Source organism: Lepidochelys olivacea, assembly GCF_965140295.1.
Source record: "Lepidochelys olivacea isolate rLepOli2 genome assembly, chromosome: 6".
Taxonomy (NCBI): domain Eukaryota; kingdom Metazoa; phylum Chordata; order Testudines; family Cheloniidae; genus Lepidochelys; species Lepidochelys olivacea.
Window position 1 is genome coordinate 36,688,944 of NC_140416.1, and position 22,810 is coordinate 36,711,753.

Here is a 22,810-nt window from a genome sequence, read left to right on the forward strand (position 1 = left end):
AAGCTATCATGTGGTCGTAGGAACCTTAATATATGTTTGAAATGCACAGTAAAAAAAAACAAACAAACAAAAAAAAACAATGAAACTAAAAAGCTACGGTTCCTGCACTGGCATTAACTCAGCCTTGTTGCACATATAAAGTGTGTTGTTTTTTTGGATTTCTAATTAAAACAATTTTTTTGAGAATTTTGTATTTCCTTGAGGCTTTTAAAATCTCATGCAAATTATCCTAGCAGTAGTTCTTGTTCCTTTCCAGGCCTCAGAATATGGTCTTCCAAGGGGGTCATTATTTCACTGGATTTATATTCTTGGAATAATGAGACTTCAGTGGGGTAATGCACTTTTAAGGGGGTGTGCTTTCTAAAGCACACTAACATGTTGTGCATTAATTGGTTCATGCAGACCCTGCTGGTGTGCTTTATGGTAGTGTTGTTGAAACAATTCTAACATTAAAATGCACTAAAAAAATCTTTGGTGCACACCAGCAGGGTCCACACAGACCAATCAGTGTGGTAGAGTGTCGTGTGCCTTAGAAACCACACTTCCATAGAACACATTTCCCATGATGTAGACAAGCTCTGTGACGGGGATGGAAATTGGCTGACTTACACTAAAACAACATTTAGTGTTCAATGTATTGTCAGTATTTGTGCTTCTTAGCTGCTTTGTCATCATCTGCTTTTGTAAGTTTGAATGATGGTATGAAGTGCTGATAGCTGCTGCTCTTCCGTAACCAAGTGTTGTGTGCTACCTATTTTCTTTTCATTGTAATCCTAGGTTGTGCAGGTCTGTATTTTTTTAAACCATCTAATGCCAAGTAAACTTCAGAATGGAAATCCCCATTTGTTCTTTCAAGTTTTTCTAGCGCTGTTGTCTAGTGCTACAACTCTTAGCAAGCTAATGGTTGTCAAGTATTTAAATATACTAGTATTGTGTACTTGAGGCTGTAAAACATGTCGTTACACTTAAATTTTGAAAAAAAATAACAGAATACCAAGTTTTTAGTAATAGTTATGGTTGAAAAACAGTTTATCATAACCCCTTTTTTCCCACAGACATAACTTACTGAAACATCCAGTGCTTAGGCTGAAAGTTTCCTTATTTTGTTTCTGACTGAAATTGAACCGTTTTTGGAAAATGTGAGCAAATCACTTCACCTGTTTCGTGTTACTGAAAAGTGGTGCTGGTGAGAACCTTACCTACTGTTAAAAGAAATAACTTCTAAACACACTTGTTTGAACAAAGCAGCCTCAAAATCAGCTGAATTTGTAGTTTAACATAACAGTGGTCCTCACAGAAGTTGGTTTGTTTAATGGCTTTGACTTAACATAGGTATGACAATTTGAAAGTTTGGTACTGAACTTGCTAAGAGGAAAATTGCAGGATGTGCAGTATGACCATGTATTTTTTGCAAGGTTAATTTAGTTAACTATTTTTTGGCACTTAAGTTGTATCGTAAAAATAATTAAACTTCAAATTCATGTTCTTTTGCATTTTAAGAACCATAATAAATCAGTTAAATAGAATTACAAATACAGAACATATTTTAGCAAGCTTATGGACTTTGCCACTTTTGTCACTCAGGAGTGTGAAAAAACACCCTTCTGAAGGACAAAAGTTTTTAACAACGAAAAGCGCAGGTGTGGACAGTGCATTGTTGACAGGAGCTGTGCTCCTGGCGATGAAGCTACCACCCCTCTTTGAAGGTGGTACTCTTAGGGATAGAGTGGCTACACAGCACACCTTACAATGACACGGGTGCAGCAGCACAGCTGTGCTGTTGTAAGGTGCGCAGTGTAGACATAGCCTTACACTATCATATTATTTATTTAACTTCTTGTTTGGGCAGTGAGCCATCAAATTTTGAAGTTTGCCATTGGGAAGTTGGGAAATACATTTTAATGTTTCTGTAGGAAAACTTGCTTTTCATTAAAATAATCATTTTACTTCAGTTGTTTCAGTGTAACAGCGGAGATCAGAAATTCCAAGATGTGAAATGCTGTATTTTCAAAAGACATTAAACTTATGCTGTAGGTAGTATTGGACTCTTCAGACTCTTACAGGCACTTATGCTCCTACTTTGTTTTTTTTTTTTTTTTTTTCTAGGCTGCTGAATATGTTCCAGAAAAAGTGAAGAAGGCTGAAAAGAAATTAGAAGAGAATCCATATGACCTTGACGCTTGGAGCATTCTCATTCGAGAGGCACAGGTTTAGTGACATAGGATTACATTTCCTTATCTATGGGTCCACTCACGCTATGTGATTCTGGAAGTCAATATAAACATTTACATAAATCATAATATTGTAAATGCTGTTTGTTGGTTTTCAATTTTTTAGAATCAACCTATAGACAAAGCACGGAAGACCTATGAACGCCTTGTTGCCCAGTTCCCCAGTTCTGGCAGATTCTGGAAACTGTACATTGAAGCAGAGGTTAATATTTTAACATTCTTTCTTATATAACACTTAATAGGAATTTACGTTTACATTCTATGATAAACATAACTGAAGTTAGGCACATAAATCCAGGTAAAGGAGGATTTTAAAGATATCTTGCCTTTATTTTGTAAAATAGGTGCAAAAGAGCAATTAAAATGAATTCTCGAGTATTTGGGTCTTTTTATGAGCTGATGATTGTTGCATTATGGAATTGCAACAACATTAAAACCGTTTCAATGGTGTTGGAGTGCTTTAGCCTTTTATTTACTTGTCGTGTCAATTTATTGCCTCCTGTGTCATTTATTTAGAGCTCATTTTTTTGCTCATATGTACAAACTGATTTGAATTACTTTCTGTGAATGTTTGAATCTTTAATATTTTTGCTTCCTAGGATATTTTGAGTGTCTCTGAAATAGTCTTTTCCAGGGAGGGTGTGGGAAGGAAGATTATTTCTGATGTGAAATGTCTTGAAAATGCATAGTTAATCCATAAATATTGACTAAACTATCAAAAGTCCAACTAACTTACATAACTATTTTTATATGTATAAATAGTAGCTGTTTTTTGTTCCAGTTGGCTAAGCCCAAAGATCAATCCAAACAGTCTTTATTTCATGCCATGCCATGAAATTATTTGTATGGGTATTTTGATTATATTTTTTTTAACTTTCTGTAGGTAATTGATAGTTTATCCTGATACACATGATTTTCACTGGCATTCTTAAGCTATAAATTTTGATAAATATAGACAAGTCTTTTATTAAACTCCTCTAATGCAGGGAATTGCTGTTCCTCAGGTGATAAATGAGCTAGTTTAACCTCAGAACAAATAAATGTCTGCAGATTGGTGAGTAGGAATCTGAGTGGCAAACCACATCGCTTAATCCTTACTATTTCATATAAATTGTGTCCAGATTAGCTGCGACACTAGATAAACGTTTTAAAGGTAATGCAATAAAACTAATGAGTCCGTTGTAACTGAAAATCTTGCATACTGTACTTGAATTACTGCTTATACTTACGTGTAAAATATGTAACATAAATTCCAATATTCACTCTGTTTACATATCCTATAATTGGCACTGTTTCAATCATATGTAGAAGTTAGTGAGGTATCAGCTGATAGGACATGTGTGGGTGTGTGTACTCTAATACATTCATGTGTGGGTATCTCCTATCCAGTCTTAAGGTTAGATCTTGCAACTAAGTCCATCCTCTGCAACCATGCAGATCTAAGTTGCAGGATCAAGACCATAGCCTCAGGACTTCATCATCAGAACTCGCTCTCTGGGATCATTAGTGCCTATTTAGCACTGTTATCATTCACTGGAGATGCCCCTGACTTAAGAGATGAATGAGACCTGATCTGTGCTGCTTTTTGGGTCACCAGGAGCCATTTTTGTATTAAAGCAAGACGCCTCAAGCCACTTCTGTATTGGATCTTCTGCAGAAGTGGCCTGACAGAAATACTCTTGCTATTTATTTAATGCCGTACCTTTTAACTAGTGAACACGTTAGTAGTGTATATATAAGCACAAATACTATTGTAGCGTAAACAATTTAGGATACAGCTACCTCTCTGGTGATATTTCAGTAACATACTATATAATAACTTGGGAGGGAATGAGTCTGCATTGAGTTAACTATAGCTATGAATATAGAGATTTTAATTACTCTTGACCTGTAGGATAAATGGAGGATAGAATTAAGTCTTTCAAAAAGATGAAGAAAAACAAATGTGGTTTAGTATTTTGACAGAGGTGTCTTGAGCATGTTACATTTTAAGCTTGATTTCTCTTAAATCAAAGTTAATTTTTTTAAAACAAAATTTTGATTTTAAATTTGAACCTATTCTCTTCTCGTAACTTTCTCTGCACTAACCTATATAGTTAATGATATAAGTGAAAAACCTGCATTGTTCATTTCTACCTGAACAATTCTATCTGCTAATGTGTAGACTTCAGTGTAATAAGTTAATTTGCTTCTTTTTCTTTTCCCTTCTGACTTCATTGACAAGAATCAACATACAAATTGGATTACTTGGCAATACTGCCAAAATGTTGCTTTAAACTGCATCATGTATGCTATGAACAGACAGCTTCAAAAAGTAACTGCAAAATTATACATGTTTCTAACAATGTAGTTGAACCTAAATTAACACTGACACAAACTCATTTTAAAGGTGACCTGAGATAGGGGCTAGAAGAATTGATTTGTGGATTCTTTTCTTGTTGCTTTATATTGTACAAAGAAAACCCTGAAAGGGTTTATCTGAAACCCTTTCTGCTTTGTTTATTGCTTTAGACATATCAGACATATCAAATTTAGTCTTCTTACCTTGGTGGAGGCTTTTCTTGAATGATCCAGAAATGTGAATAGGGAATTCCACAGCCCTGACCAGAAGCGGGTGGGCATGTTGAAACTTCATCAAGAGGAGTTCTTAATGAGCTGCATTCCCATGGTATTTTAAATCCTAAACCTACTAATTGTTCAGTCATCCATAACCTGCATTTTTTCTGGAAGACCAGACCTGAATTTCTAATGTGAAAACACAAACAGATTTTTTTCATCTCAAATTAAAACACAGTTTTCATTGTTATCTTTTATACATCACAGAGAAGCAAAGAGGGTGACAAATAATTTTCTCTTGCTTTCTCACTTTTAGCAGTAGAGAAAGTCTTTCTCTTAAGAGTTTGACAGAATGATATAGGAAAAAACTTAGGAACCAAATATTTAAGTGTTGTGTATTGCATAGGGAAATAAGTTAGTGTGAAGATTATACCCTCTGGGACCTGTTAGCGTTAGTGTGGAATAGCTATATTCAGCTATTTTCTTTATGAAAATTCAGCTGTCTTAAATATTAAGAATTTTTAAAGCTCCCGTTAGCTGATTTCAGGAATTGACCTCTTTTATGTCACTTTTTATACCTTTGAGTAGAAAGCAATTCAAATTAGTCTTCAGCATTGATATTTTAGTGTGATAGACAAATGTGAGACTGTGTGATTGACAAATCCTTTTCTCCCCTACTTCATTTTTCTCTGTCTTGTAATTTTTGGAGAGAGCTATAAATCCTACTAAAATATTTACCTTTATTAACTTCAGTATTACTTGTTTTTGCAGTGCTGTCCTGTCATTTTGTGTTCAAGTGTGTTCTCTGGTGGACTATAGTAGCATATTATATGAAGCAGTTTTCATCACTTACCTATGGTAACATTTATTGCCAGAAAATTTGAAAATAAATGTGCTGCAGTAAATTGGATACTTCACAATACCATTTTTTGGTATGTTGAACGCTGCTGTGGGCTTTTATGAAAACTACTGACTTTGTAGTGTGTGAATGAATCTGAACATAGGTTTGGACTTAATCTGAGTTGAGTACACTTCCTCTCTGATTCCCTTCACTGATGGGAGACAAAACTACTACTACACAAAAATATAAACCTTTAGCAGTGAAAACAGCCTGCTTTTCACCTTGGTTCCTATTTCTGCAGTGACTTCAAGAAACGGTTGGGTGTGGGACTGAAGGGGAGGGGCAGTTATTAGCAATAGAAGAAATAACTCCATCTGCAAAAGCAGTTTATCAGGCGGTGGTGTTGAACCACTTACGGTCTGTGACCATACGGTTTTGTTTAGGGGTTTTATGTAGGCTATCCTCTACAACCTGTTTTGTAGCAAGTTGAGAAAAAGGCACTTGCTAATATATACTGTATCTTTTTTGAAAATTATTTATATGGCACAGTAATAGCCACTGTAGTGATGAGAAATTTATCTTTTTCCAGTTGCTTAACATTAAAATAGTTGGTTATCCCCCTTGATGCCTTTTTTGGCAAAAAGGCCACTCCCACCAACCTGCTTGCATAAATCCACAAAAATGCCTCTGTTTACAGTTTTAAGGGAGCACGTTACAAGTCTCAAACATCCACATATGCTATACATCCTAAATTAATAGTTCAGTGATCTGGATTCTATTTCTGCCCAGCTGACTTGGTGTGCCATCTTGGGTAAGTTATTTAAACTCTTTCCTGCCAGTAAAGTGGGGATACCTACCTCACAGGGTTGTTGTGAGGCTTGTTTATAGAACAATGAGGTGCTATAGATGTGCAAAATATGTATGTTCTGATGAAGTACACCATGTGGGCCCATGAAACCTAATGCATAATATATATCCATGATCTCTGATTTTGATCCAGACGGCTAGATGACCCACTTATTTGTAGATCGTTATTTTTAGAATTAGTTTAATTATCTTTTTGAGACACTTGAAGAATTTACATGGTTGGCAGTATCATAAATGTTTGAACAGTACAGCAGTGAACACTTGTATGAAACGTGTAGTTACCTTTTAATTTTCAGAAATTTCCCTGCATTCCTAGTTTCCCATGGAAAAATGGATCTGCAGAAAATCCTTTTAATCAATTCGTTAGAAATATCTATACTTACAATATTTTAGAGAAGTAGTATTACTCTCATTCTAATTCTGACACTTGAAATGGTATCTTTGAAAGATTTTAGGATCCTGTGCTATAGTCCTTGGATGCTCTGGGCAAGTTTACACCATGCTAACTTCATTCTTTCATGGGTTTATTTCAGTATCTCCTTGTTCATTCTTTCTGCTGTTGGGAGAGGTCAAAAAGTTTGCTATAACAAGATATTTAAAAATCACAACCACAATACAGTTCCGACAAACACGTAAAAAAACCCAGAAACTAATAAATGCAAAGCTAGTCCATGTGCTTGTAAGGTATTTCAGCTGTTCATGTATTTTCACTGTTATAAATTTCTCAAGTTTGAATTGCGTGTAATTGCTTGCACTAAAGAAAAAAAACTTTTTATAAATAGAATAGAAATATTTGTAATTTTAATATGAACATAGTTTATTTTATATGTAGTTTAATAGCAAGAGATGTGGTACAAGAACTCTTTTTATGGGAAGATGGGAGAAGGAAGAGGGCTTGAACTATATAACAAAAGGCTAGGATTGACGCCTTTTGCATTTCCACATAAACATATACATGAGTATCTTTAACTCGTGTAATTTAGTTTGGTGTGAACACTAGCCAGAATGTATCATTTCAATATATTTGTACATTTAAAAAATGTAACTTTAATAAAATCATTTAGAAAAATGATTGGTTTTGTTTAAAATGTTTTTTCTGCTTGACAGTATTTTCTTATTCCTAATACTTTGATTTGGGGCTGGAGAGGGAAATTGTGAATACAAACTTTCAAAATCAGTGTCCTGTTTGGAAAATTGAACTAATTTCTGTCAGGATGAAGCTGATGTGACCTAAAGTCAAAGTAGACTTCTCCACTACTGATATTCCTTTATTGGCAACACCTTACCTGAATTAGACATAACTACTGTTTGATAAATTTATGTAAACACTCTTATAGTAATTGAAAAATATACCCATATAAAACTTGCTGCTCCAGTTACCTAAGCATTTTTCTTGGTCAACTTTTGTTGCTGAGAGAGTATGTTGTACAGAGTTTCTGCCCATCCTAAACGTTGGAAACTTCTGTCCTAAGCTTTTAATCTTTACAACTGTACTACTTGTGATCTTTTCTTATTCTTACGGACTTGTTCCTTTCTTGTTAATAAATGTTGTTCTATGTCTGTGTGATTATTGTAGACTTGTACTAGAAATCAAATGCAATTTGTCCGTCTCCTGTCCCTTCTGCCCAATATGTAAATATAAGGGTGTGCAATTTACAAAGTGAACAGAACATGTTTAGTTGTGAAGTATCAGAAATACTTTTCCACACAACCATAACTGATAAAATGTTTCTGACTTAAAATAGATACACAATATTGAAGTGGAAGACTATGTATTTATCTGCCTTCCATAAATACCAATTACTACATAACTGTTCATTGAACAAATTTTAATAATGAAAAAGGGGATAGACAAGATTTCTAATATTAATGGTGAAAGGACAAGATATGATCAAAGAATCACTATGGCTTTCTTTTGTAGTATGTTGTCATTTTCACATGAAGAAATGGGTTATTCGCTCTTCTCTTAACCGTATTCTTTCCACTTGGTGTGGCAGTGGAAATGTTCCCTTCATAAGGGTTGGCTAGCTGAACACTGTTCCTAAAGATATCTACATTCTAGATCAATTAGAACCGAACATACTACAGTAGAAATGTTACACCTCCATTAGCTTCATCTTTCTATTCTGATTTTAATAGGAAAAACATAGCATTTAGCTTTCCTCACTGGGTACAATTTCCAAAAGCTTCTAAGACCCCCTTACAGAATTTATGTAGACAGTAAAAAGAAAAGGAGGACTTGTGGCACCTTAGAGACTAACAAATTTATTTGAGCATGAGCTTTCGTGAGCTACAGCTCACTTCATTGGATGCATCGAGCTGTAGCTCACAAAAGCTCATGCTCAAATAAATTTTGTTGGTCTCTAAGGTGCCACAAGTCCTCCTTTTCTTTTTGCAGATACAGACTAACACGGCTGCTACTCTGAAACCTCTCATTGTGTAGACAGTGAAAAGTTTAGCCATTATACTACTTTTTTGATACATCAATGTGCTAATACTACTTCTGACTTTTCTGTAGTTAGGACAAGTTAAGCCTCTTTCTGCTCCCATTTGCAACAGACTTTCAGTATAGTATAGAACTTTCTCTGCCCTGCAGTGTTTATGGGTGGGTCTGTTGACTTGAACCTGGACCAAAGGGACCACTATAGCCAGCTTTCTTCTTATTTTGTCTTTGCCCTCATTTTTGTACCTCACTCCAGTTATCAGCTAGTCAAATCTCTCTCTACTCCTTGGACTACTTCCAGAAACTTACTGTATATCATTACTATTTCTTTGCACACCTGTCGTGCTAAAAATATGTAGGTAATAGCCCCATTACATACTAGAATAGTGCAAGTTTTCTTATATCTCAAATCCTTGCGGACTGTGAATTACCTGTTGAAGGGAACACAGTGGCCTCTCTCTGCCAGTAACTTATGACCAGTCATGTGATTTACTGTATTCAGTTATGGCATTCATTGTAGGATATGACTATGCTTGTTTAAAATTGAACATCAGAATCTTTTTCCTAGCTCCAGTAAGCTTTGCCAATCTTTGTGCCACATGATGTCCCGTGTCCAGTGACCGCCAGCTTGTAAAAAGTTTGCGGTGATGTATCAGGTAGTTGATGATAAAACATTTGTTATACTATTATGAGATTAAAAACATAATGTTTGTCAGACTTCCTTTAAAAATATATATATATATATATATATATAGGCAACTCCTACATGAGAAGAAATGGCAACGTATGTGTGCAGTGATTGTGTACACATTTATATACAAAAAGCAAGCAAACATCTTTATATGTATCAACATAGTTTGTGTTTATGAAAGCTGATTATATTTTGTAAATTTCTTGCAAAATTCAGTGATCTTATCTCAATCTATTTGTAAATATTTACATTATGGTAATTGGATTGGGGCTTATAGTGCTTTTGTTTCTCTGATCAAATTAGCTAACTTTTTGTAAGTATGGACACACTTTGAGTGCAATATGGCTGCTTGTGCCATCAGAAATTTGGTCAAGTGTATTGTCAACAAACTTATATTTGAGCACCTGCAAGCCATCTGCATTAGGCTGACAGTTTTATTGTGAATAATCCCAAACTGATCCTCTGAATAAATTACACATCTTAAGTGTTAAGTGTCGTGACTTGTTGAACATCTGCATTTTTTTGCTTCCCATTTGATGTAGATTCTAAGTAGCTTAAATAAGCAGTATCTCTTCACACAATGAGCTTCCTAATTTGGTGCAATTCAGTCTCTCATCAGTTCCCTCATATCTCCTATTAGTCCATGAGATGGAAAACAGGAGAATTTTAATGTGGAAATCTAGTTTATTAGAGGAACACATTTTGCTTCACTTAAAGAAAATTCCATTCATTGGTGTGGGGAGTAACTTCAGTTACAAAATGCTGGTAAATAAGGTTCTCACCTAAACCCTTGTACAAAATTCATAGTAAAAGACAGTCTGAGACTTTGACACCAGTTCATCTGTTGTAGTAATATTTTTATATATATTAAGATACATTAGTGTGAAGGGTTAGTTTGTTAGGTTTAAGTGAGAGGCTTCATGTTGCTAACTGGTTTTGTAGTTCGTCTGTTTACTCACACTTTTATGTTTTGGACAACTTTACTCAGGTCTCTCTTCTAGAAGTACAAGATTTCAAACTCATGAAGTTCTGTCACTCTCTTATTACTGTACAAAATCAACAGTTCTGTAGAATGAGACTGGGTCACTAATGGTTCCTAAAAATTGTTGGAGGATGTGTATAAGGATGTAATCCTGCCAGTACATAAATGTGTACTTATCTTTATGCAGATGAGTAATCTCATTGAGCTCAATAGGACTACTTACATGCATAAAGTTAAGCATGTGCTTAAGTATTTGTAGGATTGGGCCCTTACTTGCTTGAAAGGGATGCTTTCAGTGACTCTCAAAATAAAATTTAGATTTTTCTTTACTACTCTTTGGTTTGGAGGAAAATAACTTTTCCCTGTTTTACCAAAGGCAAGGCACAAACACAGCTTCCTTTCTGTTTCTCCCATCTCCTTGCACATCTTCCCCTTACTTTCCTCCAAAACCAACAGACTTGTTGTGAATAAGCATTACATGGGTAGTATCTGCCAGAGTCAGTGGAGTGCAGGGAATGAATTATCCTCATCTGAGAGAGTTAGGTTTCTCCTATACAGTTGTCGACAGACTCTAGAGCAGCAGTGAAAAACGTGATTTACTTTCTTCTACACAAGGAACATGGAAGTTTTTGAGCAAACTAAATTTAAAGATGATTTGGAAAAAGTAGGGTTATGCCTTACTTAAATTTTTATTTTTCAAAAACAATTTTGCTTAATTTTTGAATAGAAAAATTAGATCTTGCCCACAGTGTCCATTTTGGAATGCACAGTGGGTGCCTGGAAAGCATATGTTTGTCAGATAAATTGTGCAAGTGAAATCTACAAGAGGAAGTGGCTTTTATTCAGGCATCTTAACTTCTATTTTGTAAATACCTATTTAACTCAAACTACTTCTAGAATAGTTATTTGCTGTTAAAGATTCAGCATCCCTGTCCTTTCAATTAAGGGCTGTGATAGCTATTTAAGACATAGTTGAGCAAAAACACAGTGAAGAAGTGACATTTCTAATACTTCTAAGGTAAACAGGGTCCTCCCTATATTTCCTGAGTAGAGGGGGGTGGGGGTGGGGATTAAGGTTGTCTTTATACCTAAAGAAGCCAATAGGAGTTGAACTTTTTTTCCCATTTTTTGTACATAATACCCAAAGTTTAGTTCAGTTTCTGGTTAAGTGGTGTGTGTGTGTGCGTGCATATGCTGTGGGTATGTATGGTTAAAAAATTAAAACCTTCCATTGGCCCCTACCCTGCAAAAAGAACTGCTACCTCTGTGGAGTCTTAAGGAATCTTTTTGGATTTCTGTGTTGGTAAATCCATTTACTGGATATGGAGACATATATGGATTTAAATGGACAAAATAAAAGTTTAATCCTGATTATTCTGATAACTCATCTAGATATTTTTTTTTTTGCTACTCTTAGTTGGATCTTACAAATGATTTGAAACAAAAAAAAATGTGAAAATATACCATGATAGGTTTTTTAGTCCCAACATTTGGAAAAGGTTTTTATGAGAACTTTCAACCGAACCTGTAACCTTAAACCTTAGATTAGTTCCATTTGTGTGTGTTTCTGGAGTGGGGGCTGGACCAAATACATCTAATCATGGCCTCTCTGGGATAAAACTTGTATATGCACTACACCATCCAGGTGGTTTTACATGTAATACGCTTATAAAAAATTTGAGACACATTTTACATTCATTTTTCTTTTATACACCCCAGTGGCTAAAATTAATAGTCTACTAACATGATATACAACTCAAGAGCATGTAGGGAAAGGACTGAATACAAAGCAAGGAATGACTGAACTAGATTGTCTTACTCTGTCATCCAGACTGCATTCTTGTAAAATGTGAATTTTCATATTTTACATGGTCACAGGCAGAGTTTGAAAAACATAAGCAACCTATGAACAGCTTTTGTTGATTTGGAGGGATGGGTCCTAGTGTACTTGAAGAGCAACACCCTCATGTTGCCTAGCCCCTACCATTAGCTGCTGAGAAAGGGGAAGGTGCCAGGATTCCTAGCCAAGGTGTAGTCCCTGGACTGTACCACAGGATTGTGAGTTTAGAGCCAGTGTTGGCACCTGAGACGCATGCCATATATTAGGATTTTGGGGGGCTGAGAAATATCAGGACTAACTTCATTTTCATTTAAAAAATAGTTCCTTGCCCTTTTCCTTTAGCAACAGATCTTCAAATCTAAATGTATAGCCAGCACTGAAAGTTTTGCTGATTTTTTTTCTGTCTTCCACCCCTGTAAAGATCATGGGTTATTCAGTGTTTCCCTTTCACCACCTTACAGTTGTTCTAGCCTGGCCTTCCGTTATGGGTTTGTCAGACCCACAGGTCAATTCAGGGTTTTTCTAAGGAGCAGAAGGGGTACTGTCTAGTGGCTACTACTGTTGCTACAACTATTGCAAGTTACCTCCTTGCTGGGTGCCTCTATTATATCTGCCTTCTCTGCTGACCAGACAGTGTGATCTTTGATCACAAGAAGGTGTAAGTAAATAGCATAAAGCAACCTGGGATAGAAGACCAAATATGGGACTAAGACCACAGAACTCCTGTGTTGTGATCCTGGTTCTGAGTTTGGTTTCCTTTGTGCCTTCTATCAAGTTATTTAACCTTTCCATCTTCGCTTCTGTCTGTAAAATGGGACTGCATTATAGAGATGTGACAGAATAGTTAATGCTAGTAAATTAGTATAAGATACTAAAATTAACTGGAATGGGCAAACAACGTTTAGTGAGGGATGACTTGTCCTGTTCCTTGTAAAAGTCTTGTAAACATTTGCAGCTATGCATAGTCACCAGCATAGGCACCTGGGATCCACTTCTTCAGAGAAGATTATTTTGGTGGCCCACACCAAAATACAGATGGCTGTTTGTTTGATTTAGGCAAACATACAAAAACTTGTTCCTACTAATTTTTTCACTAAAATAACATAGAAACTAGCCAGATTGTAGAAGGAAGATGGTAGTAATTTTAAAATTACACGTTTAAAGTTGCATTTTTGTATGGGCATAGTATACAACTTTCAACGTGTTCTAGTCACATAAATGTGCTTCTTGGAATTGAGTAGGTAAGGAAAAACTGTTTTCCCATTTCTGTAACTGCATTTGTAAAAAGGTGATGCCTGCAGGTTTAAAGTCTTGTGCAAACACCTATTACAAGATCACTGATTCTTGGCAGATGTTTTGTGAAAAAGCAGAATTGGAGAAATCTGTAATAAGTGTCTTCGGAAAGCATGAATGCAACTGCTCTAACTCTGGAGTTCATGTTTCTCCCAAATTGATTTGATAAGTGGAGATTTTGCAGTTAAATCGTGTTGGAAGGCAACTTTTCTTACCAGTTCTGCTTTTGGGCAGAGTATCCTTCTCTGAGCACCAACGAAAAAGGCATCTATCAGTAGAGGCTACATTTTTTAACTTCATTTTTTTTCTCTGAATTTCCCTGTATGTTTTTAGTTAATAATGTAGTGCCAAGGCTTGAAATTAAAATGCAATAACTCTCTGCCCCAATCCCAAGATTCAAATGTTACAGTTCTTCCACCAACGTTAACATGGTTCTGTTTAACGTACTGCTCATTTATATCTATGCAACTTCATAGATGCTGGTGAGAGTGGTATTAGTGAGGGCAGAAGCAGGCCTATTACATATATAGGAAGATACATATTTAGCAGTATAAACAGCAGTCTAAAATACGTGCAATATGGCCCATTAACTGTTTCATAGCACATTTTGGAATTAAATTTGCCTTTACAATCGTAAGTTAGTTCTACTATACAGTCACCAGTAACCTTTCATACTGTCTGAAAGAAGCATCTGTAATTCTTAAATGATAAATTGGCAGTTCTCTTTAATATGGCATGGGGATCTTGGGATATAAAAAGTCCAACGGTTTCATTGACTCTTCTGAAGAAACCAGGTAACTAACGTCTTTTTGTTCTGTTTGCACAGTGCCGAGCACAATGGGGTTCTGGTCCATGACTAGAGCTCCTAGGTGGTAGGATAATTAAAATAAATGGATTTCTATCCAATTGAAAGTGTTGTGCACTCCTAGTAGCTTCTTAATATGGTTTAAAACTGAGCACCACCATGAATGAATATGTATAGAGACAATTACTGTACTGATGCGTTTTCTAAGTGGGAGTTCCACATACAACTTCCCTGCTCCTGGATGTATGTTGATTGCTTTTCCTGAATTTTACATAGGTGATTCAGTAACATAATTGTTTTAAAAATGGGCAAAATACTTTTTACAAGTCTGTATACTTTGAGAATATTGACAGCTTTACATATTCCAAAAGGGAAAAGTGTTCCTAACAGATTAGATTGACAGATTTTACATTGAGGTGTAGTTTTAGGCCAGGAGTGGGAAATCCAGAACATCACTTAGCCTCTGTCTTCCCTGATAAATATTTTAGCCTTATTATGAGAATTATTGGGAGACAGTTTTAAAGAACATACATTAATATTATAGTCCAAAACAGAAAAGTTTGTGTGAGCTGGCCTTTAACTGATGGGAATCTAGAGTCAAGTGTTCAGTTATTTAGGAATCTATAGGTACAAATAGTGCCTAATGGGATTTTGAAAAGTGCTTAAGCAGGTTAGATCCTCAGCTGCCATGTTAAGCACCTAAGCAGATTAGGGGTTTTTGAAAAATCTCACTAAGTACCTAGATCTTTAAATGTCCAAATACCTTGAAAATAATAGTTTTGCTGAACATTGGACAATGTCAGAAGACTTTTAAGAAGGAAAAAAATTAATCATATGCTGAAAGGGGCACTACCCTATTTCTTTGAGTCAGCTTCAGAATTCAGCCTGATAATATTAAGTCTGGAGTATATGGATGGATGGAGTGGGTAGACTGAAAAGAACTGAAAATATTCCTGAATGTCTACAAGAAGAGCAGTTGTTATCAATGGAAAACAATCATTAAGTTAATATAGGGATACAACTGCATAGAATGTGCTACTTACATTAAAATGTAAAACTTCATTTATGTTTTCTGCCATAAAATGTGTCTGAACACAGGATTTGACCCTAGAAGGCCATAAATTAGAATTAATGTTATGTCAATATGCCACTTTTTTTTTCAAGTCTGATATAGCACACTCGCTGATTAAAGATGAGACATCTTTACAATTCTAAATATAGTGCCTAAAATTTTTATTCTGCACAAATATTTTTGCTGTAGTGTTGGTAGATCCAGGTAAGTGAATCTTCAATAACAACCCAATCCCTCTCCTCCTTCTTTCCTGTGCTGAGGAAAGCACAGAAGACTACAGTGCATATAAGAGAGATCTCATTGTTTGTTTGAAAATAGCTTTTTGATTAACATCCGGTCATGTACTACATACTAATTCAGTGTTTTTTACTGATGTTCTTTGACTTCTACACTTAAACGGTAGTGTTTCATGTGTGTTTGGAGAAATTTTAGACTTTCCTACTTTTCCCACTTAGAAATTAATTTGTCTGCCTTTGCTCTTATGTAGATGAGTTGTCGTCTCTTCCTGTTGATGGCTATTGCTCTGATCAATTAAACAGTGGTCATGAATCTACCAATTACTGTTCTCTTATACAGTTAATGGTTGAGTGGAAGGTCAATCTACCTGCTGTGGTTCACTGGTCGGTCTGTGACTGCTGTAGTGCTTTGCTGTAACACTTTCTCATTGCTCTTGGAAAAGCCTGTTTGTATTGATTCACTGGGTAAGAATCTTGCTTGAGCCATAAAAAAAATAATCTGATTACTTGGCTTCATAATTAGGTCATCTATACTTCCATCTTCGCCCATATGGCTGGAGATGCTAGAAATACAAGCTTATCAAGACACAATTTTCTGTGATGGTTAAGCCTCTGCGTCAGTGCTATCCACTTCAGTGCAGGTCCTATCAGAGTCCTTCATAGTGATGCTTCACCATTATAATGGCCAGACCTGGAATCTGGGTGTGTTGAGAACATTTTGTGAGTGACTGTGATGGTGCTTAATGCTGTTTTAGGCTTGGAGGCACCATTTCTCTCAAAGGGCAGGCTAAGTTCTGATCTATTTGCTGTATCCTTTCAGCTAGTCTGCCGTTACTGTTGACTTGGATGTTATGAGTTTGAACACTTTGGACACTGATAGCTCAGACTCATGTTCTAGCTGCAGTTTGATCCTTTTTGTTTCATCAAAATGTTTCAGTTGTGCGCTGATGGATGTACCACATCTTCTGGCAAAGTGAGCTATTGAGCTAATGCAAGAACCTCTTTGGAGATTAAGCGGCTTGGATGTCCCGTGATCAGTGCATTGATCTAACACCTGCTGTGATAAACCTACCATCTGTCTTACCTTAGGAACCAGAACCTATTAAATGGGACAATAAGGGATGATTACACCACAGTGTTACCTAGAGGAGCCTGGCCTCTGACACACCCTACGTCTGTAGGGAAATGGCACCCTTGACACCTCAGATTGAGGAGCTTAAATATTTTTTTTAGATACTGTGCATTAGATGCCAGCAGAATTTCAGCATTGAGATTATTTAAACCTTGTGACGTTCCTTTACGTGGATAGTAATGTCAGACCACCTCATCTTCAGCTGCCTGCTAAAAATCTGTATAATACTATTGCAGTCTCCAAAATAGGTGGTATACAAGTGCTTTGCAGATCAAGAGATGCTTATGGCTTCTTCCATCCTCCTCACAGTTTGCCTATGGCTTTTGTAACAGTTTGCACAGTTAAGTGGTCGTGGAGCACAATTACAAGCATTGCAGTGTTATAGCTGGGAAGATATGCGTCTTTGAATCTAGATGTTCATGAGTGCAATAAATCCCACATGGGCAAATAGTTTAAGTTTCAGAAGGTGGTTCACCCATTTGTGCCTCAAAGAATAAATATGTGGACTTCCAAAATATTCATAGATTTAGTTTTAGAAATGTCTAGCAGTAGGTATGAGTATTACACGATGTGACAGTGGAAAAATATCCAGTAGGCACACATGGCATTAAATTTGTCCTTTCAACCAAGAGGTATAGCAATAGTAGCTGGAGGACCTTCTGTGACACCATTACTCCCTTTGGAGATAACGTGGAGGCCAGTCTCAAGAACATGGTACAGTTTTTGTTTCCTTCGGTCAATCTTACTTTTCCTCTTCTGAGAAAACAGGGGACAACAAGTGGCTTTAGGCTATAACCAATACAACAAGTATCCCCCAACAGCGTACTAATTTTGGCAAGGACTGAGTCTTTGTACTTGTAAAACATCTCCCACCCTTCGGGTGCTATGTGATCTCAGCAATATGCCTTAACTTCAAAGCAGCAAAAAATTAATTTTTTTTCTCAAATTTCTGGATCAAATAATTAACCTGCTTCTGTCTGCCCTGTATGATCTCCCTGTCAGAGGAAGATATGGGCTTTCTTCCTTCTGAGTCCCCTAATTTCATACACATGGGTCCTCAGGATCGTCAAGCAGAGTCACAATACTTTGTTTTTTAAAAAAAAAAAACAAAAACAACCAAACCACAAATCCCAACAAATTGAGTCCACAGCCTCACTCCTGCATGAATGCAGCAAATGGGCATTCTAGTAAACATAATTTTAAAATAAAACCCAACATCAAACTCCTATTACTGTATGTCTCTGATAACTGAACAGAACTACCAATTCAGTTTTGCCTTTTGGACTGGTTGTGTGATTAGCAGTTAGAGCAGGATACTGACTGAAAATGGGAATTTGTGTTTTCCACTGCAAGATAATAGCTTAAGAATAGTATTTCTTGAAGGAATCTGAGGATTTGCCCATGTCACCAATGAGTGCTGGAATCACTGGAGCTCTTTAATAGAATTAACTGACTGTCTCCTACTGAGACAATTGGAATGAGACCTTACGAACATGTCTTACCTCAGTGCCTTCTCTCTATTCCCCACAAGTCAATGAAATTGTGAACCTTGTAAGAAGAATTTGCCAAATTAAACAAGTTTCAATAAAGAACAAACTATAGATATTGGGACTAATAGCCACAGCTAGTCATTGAACCCATAGCTTATCTCCATGAGGCAATCTCAGTAGACTGAGGTTTATGTGGGTCACAGGCCACGCATGTATTCAGTTCCCTCTTCATGAAACATTTGGTAGACCTCTAGGAGCAATCTGCAATATGACGAGTCCTTCCAAACCTATGCCATTTAAATTCTTGTAACCATATATTGATCCACTGGAAAAGGAGGGATGTTTCACAGTCAAGACACTTAGTTTCTGCAGACCCCCATATCTCCACCTAAGTTTACTGGAAATGAAGAATGTGTACACTTCAAACTTTCAGAGACCTAGGTTATTTAGGTGATGTGGTATTACAACTTAATAAAAGGTGGTTCTGGTTATCAATGAACATATGCTCCTTTATCATTGTGTAAGAATAAAAGTATACATCAAGCACAAAAGTACAAAATAAATGATACACATGCCTACCGAAGGTGACAGAATTATATCTACACAGTCAAACATCCTGCCAAAATATTTCTCTCAGCCTATGCCCATTCCAGGAATATATTTTTAATAGCTTAGTGTTAGGGCTTGTCTATGTGAGAAAGTTGTATCTGTTTAAGGTGTGAATTAAAACCAATTTAAACTGGTACAAACCCCTGAGTGAACACTTGTCAGTTAAACTGAAATATCTGGTTTAGACTTGAGCTAAACAGATATACGACATTTAAACTGAAGTAAAGTGTCCACTCAAGCATTTGTGCCAGTTTAAATTCACACCTTAACTTAAACAGGTACAACTTTCTCACATAGATAAGACTTCAGAGGGTGTTTGGGATCTTACCTTGAGAAGACTAAAACTCAGTCTAATTCTTTAGTATTGTGTATGTGGCCCTGCAATTCAGGACAGTGATGTGAATTGCAGTGCACACAAGCATGCTATGCTGTAACTGCCCTGTGTGGAGCCTGCGAATGTGTACAAAAAGATATCTAGTTTGCATTAACTCTATAGTTTATACCCTCATAGTCTGAACTGTAGAGCTTTGTAGGGGTAGGATCTGTTTCTGTAGAGACTGGTTCAGTAGAATTTATTTGGAGTCTGTGCTTTCTCATCACTGTTTAAACTTATTACTGTTCAGTTATCTTGATTTTTTTTAAATATAACAAATATGGATTTTCTTCATTGTTGCTATAATAAAACTTTTGCCACCTTAATTAAGTGTAGACTTGCTGTGTTTTTGGTCTTCAGTTCTGTATTCTGTAGACCTGTATTGTTTAGAATAGAGAGTAACTTTGAAATCTTTTAAGGGATAGTAGACTGCAACGTCAAACTGGAAAACAGTCTCAGTGGAAATGTCACTTAAGTAGCTTTCATTAAAAAAGCTCTAAGGCATGACTTATAAGAACACAGCCTATATATATGTGTGTGTGTATATATATAAAATATATTATTTCTCTTGTTTGTTACATATAATAGCTAAACAAATAAATACAGACCTAAATCGGCAACTAAGAAAATAGATTTGGATGTGAAAACAACTTCAAAAACTTCATAAAATAAGTTATATGATCCTCATGAAGCTTGGGTTTTTAGTTTAATAGTTTTATACTCCAGAAACAGCAATAAAATATGTAGTGTAAAAGATAATTAACCCAAGTACTTCAGCTTATTCTTTTCATTCTTTTTTCCCTTGCCTCTTTATAAAATAGATGTTTGATGGGAGGAAAAAACTTTTTAAGAAGCAATTTTAGGGGAAATATTGTCTTTAGTATATTTTCTCTACAAAAAATTGTAAAAGATCATAACTTTCATGAAGAATGCTTACCAGTACATCCAGTCCTGTTTTGAGAAGTGACTTCATGTCATGTAGGTATGACTAATTACAGTTGTGACGTGTAGTAAAAACGGATAGAAAACTGGATGCACTAGAGTTGCACTTAACTTGTCCCACCACTTCCAATGAATAGGCCAAAGTGTAAATGCAAAATAAACCTTGTCATGCATCCTGGAAAATAATTCCAACCCAAACTTGTTGAAAACTTAGGCAGTTTCTCTCTCCTTCCTCCTCTTAAACTCTTAAGTTTCAATATATATTGGATAAATGGAACACATCATAGATACGTAATCCACTGAATATAGGCTTTATGCCAGTAGACTTATAGTTTCCAGGTGTTTCTCCATTAAAACATTAGGTTAATGTTAGTTCTGAAACAAGGGTGTATAACCCAGCAAGGTTTGTAAACTATTATTGTGGGATGCCAGTTTCTCCTGTAACTTCTATCCACCCCTTCTCATTCATATACAATATAGAATAAGATTGGTGCCTTTGGCCTGTACCTTGGGACAAGTAACCTGTTTGAGAGCTAAAAGTCTTACCATGGGACTGATAGTGCATTAAAAAACAAATGCAGGATACTGCTTCCTGGATCCAGATCAGCTTTTGTTCTACCAGCTTGTATTCACTTTAAGTGCATTAATCCTAATATTGATTATGTATTCCCACACATTAAAGTCTGGTTAAATACTAGTTTTAATACAAGGGTAATTGAATTGATGATTTTGAAGACTTTTTATGGTAAACAGTATCCTTATTGTAGATACTTTGGGACACTTGTCATCATTAATTGAATCTCTAAGTGGTTTAGCTAGTTTAGGCCCAAAATTTAGGCTCTTGGGCACTGAGAATGGATGGTTCTGCAACAACTATTAAAATTATGAATTTAAATTCAACATTTCTACTTTTTTATTTAAAAAAACTGCTTTTTTACAATAGCTCTTTTGGATAATTTGTTTTAAAAATTAATCTAATGTAAATAAAATCTTGGGAAATAAGAACCAACTGTCTTGTGATCTGGTTCTCCAACCTTTTATGCATGAGTTATTTTACTGACATAAGTAACCTTATTAAAGCCAATGATACTCTTTACCTGAGTAAACTTTTACACGTTTCCAGGATTGAAACTTTACAGAAAAATATTTTTAAAAAATGGGCATTTAAAAGTACAGGAAGGTTTGTCAAAATATAAATGGTGTTGACAACTTTTTAAAATACTGATTATGTAACTTTTCCATATATTAAATGGACTGTGTGTGGATGTTTCTAAAGATAAAAGGTGCATTTCCTTACTTTAATTTTCTGATACTTATACAAATAAGTACATGCATCAGTGATTGAATTATTTTTTAGTTTTGTGAAACATCTGTGGCTTTTTAGGTTTTGTTTACAAAAATAAAAATAATCCCTCAACCTAAATTTTGGACTAAACTACTTTACAGTGCCCCTTCATTTTCCCTTTTCATGTCCGTCAATTTGAGCCTAATAAACTGTTACTCCCTCTTCCTAATGATAAGTACTGTTGTGCTCAAGTTATTAGTTTGAAAGTAACTCGTGGAGTCTATTCTCCAGCTATACATTGTGACATGTAATGTAAGCATTAGTGGTATGGTACTGTGCTACTATCTGTGTTGTCAAACCATGCAAACTTCTTTTCTAGCTTGAAAAGAAGAGAACAAGCTAATTTTAAAAAAAAAAATAGATTACATTTACCATAATAGCCTTATTGCTTCTGACCATGTCTTTCTACTTTTTCTTCTGCTTAATTGATATTAGTATGACTTGTTCTAATTCTCAACATGGGCTGCCCTTTACGGTTCAGTTTAACCTCCCTACACATCAGGTGGTTGTGTATAAACAGTTGTAATGATCTTTGTCTTCCTTTTTTTTTTCTTCCTGCTTTCAGTGGAGGAAGCAGTTCTGGACTTGAATATCCTGTAATTGAATTGTGAAGGTTTTTTCATATTTTAAATCCACCCTGAGTAGCTGCACTATTTACAATTGCAGTGTAAATACTATTCCAGTAAATTCCAGGACAGAACTTCCGAAAGTCATGAATTCAGCCTTATGAGAGGCTTATCCAAAGTCCAGTGAAGTCAATGGAAAGACTTCTGTTGTCTTTCATGGCTTTGGATTAGACCCTGAGTATCCAACCTGCAGTATGTGAGGCGACTGATTATTGAGAAGACACTCAGCAGCAAAATTCAAAAATGATGAAAATTCGTCTGAAACCATTAATTCTTTGTTGGATGCTAGTTTTGTATTCCATAATTAACTCTACCTGTTTTTCTGTGTTTCTGAAAGACTGCAGGTGTAGAAAATTAGGTTTTCTTATGTAATTTTCAACTTCTTGAGATTAAACATGACTGTCCAATCACTAATATTGGGAAAACTTTCTGGTTA

At 35.7% G+C, this 22,810-nt stretch overlaps 1 protein-coding gene across 1 annotated transcript in view; it reads left to right on the top strand.

Annotated features, from left to right (window-relative positions):
* CSTF3 (cleavage stimulation factor subunit 3) overlaps positions 1 to 22,810 on the top strand; it is a 77,268-nt gene that overhangs the window by 12,543 nt on the left and 41,915 nt on the right. The window contains exons 2-3 of the mRNA XM_084630595.1: positions 2,107 to 2,208; positions 2,338 to 2,433. Of these exons, the coding sequence (XP_084486721.1) occupies positions 2,107 to 2,208; positions 2,338 to 2,433 (198 nt within the window). The remainder of the gene's footprint in view (positions 1 to 2,106; positions 2,209 to 2,337; positions 2,434 to 22,810) is intronic.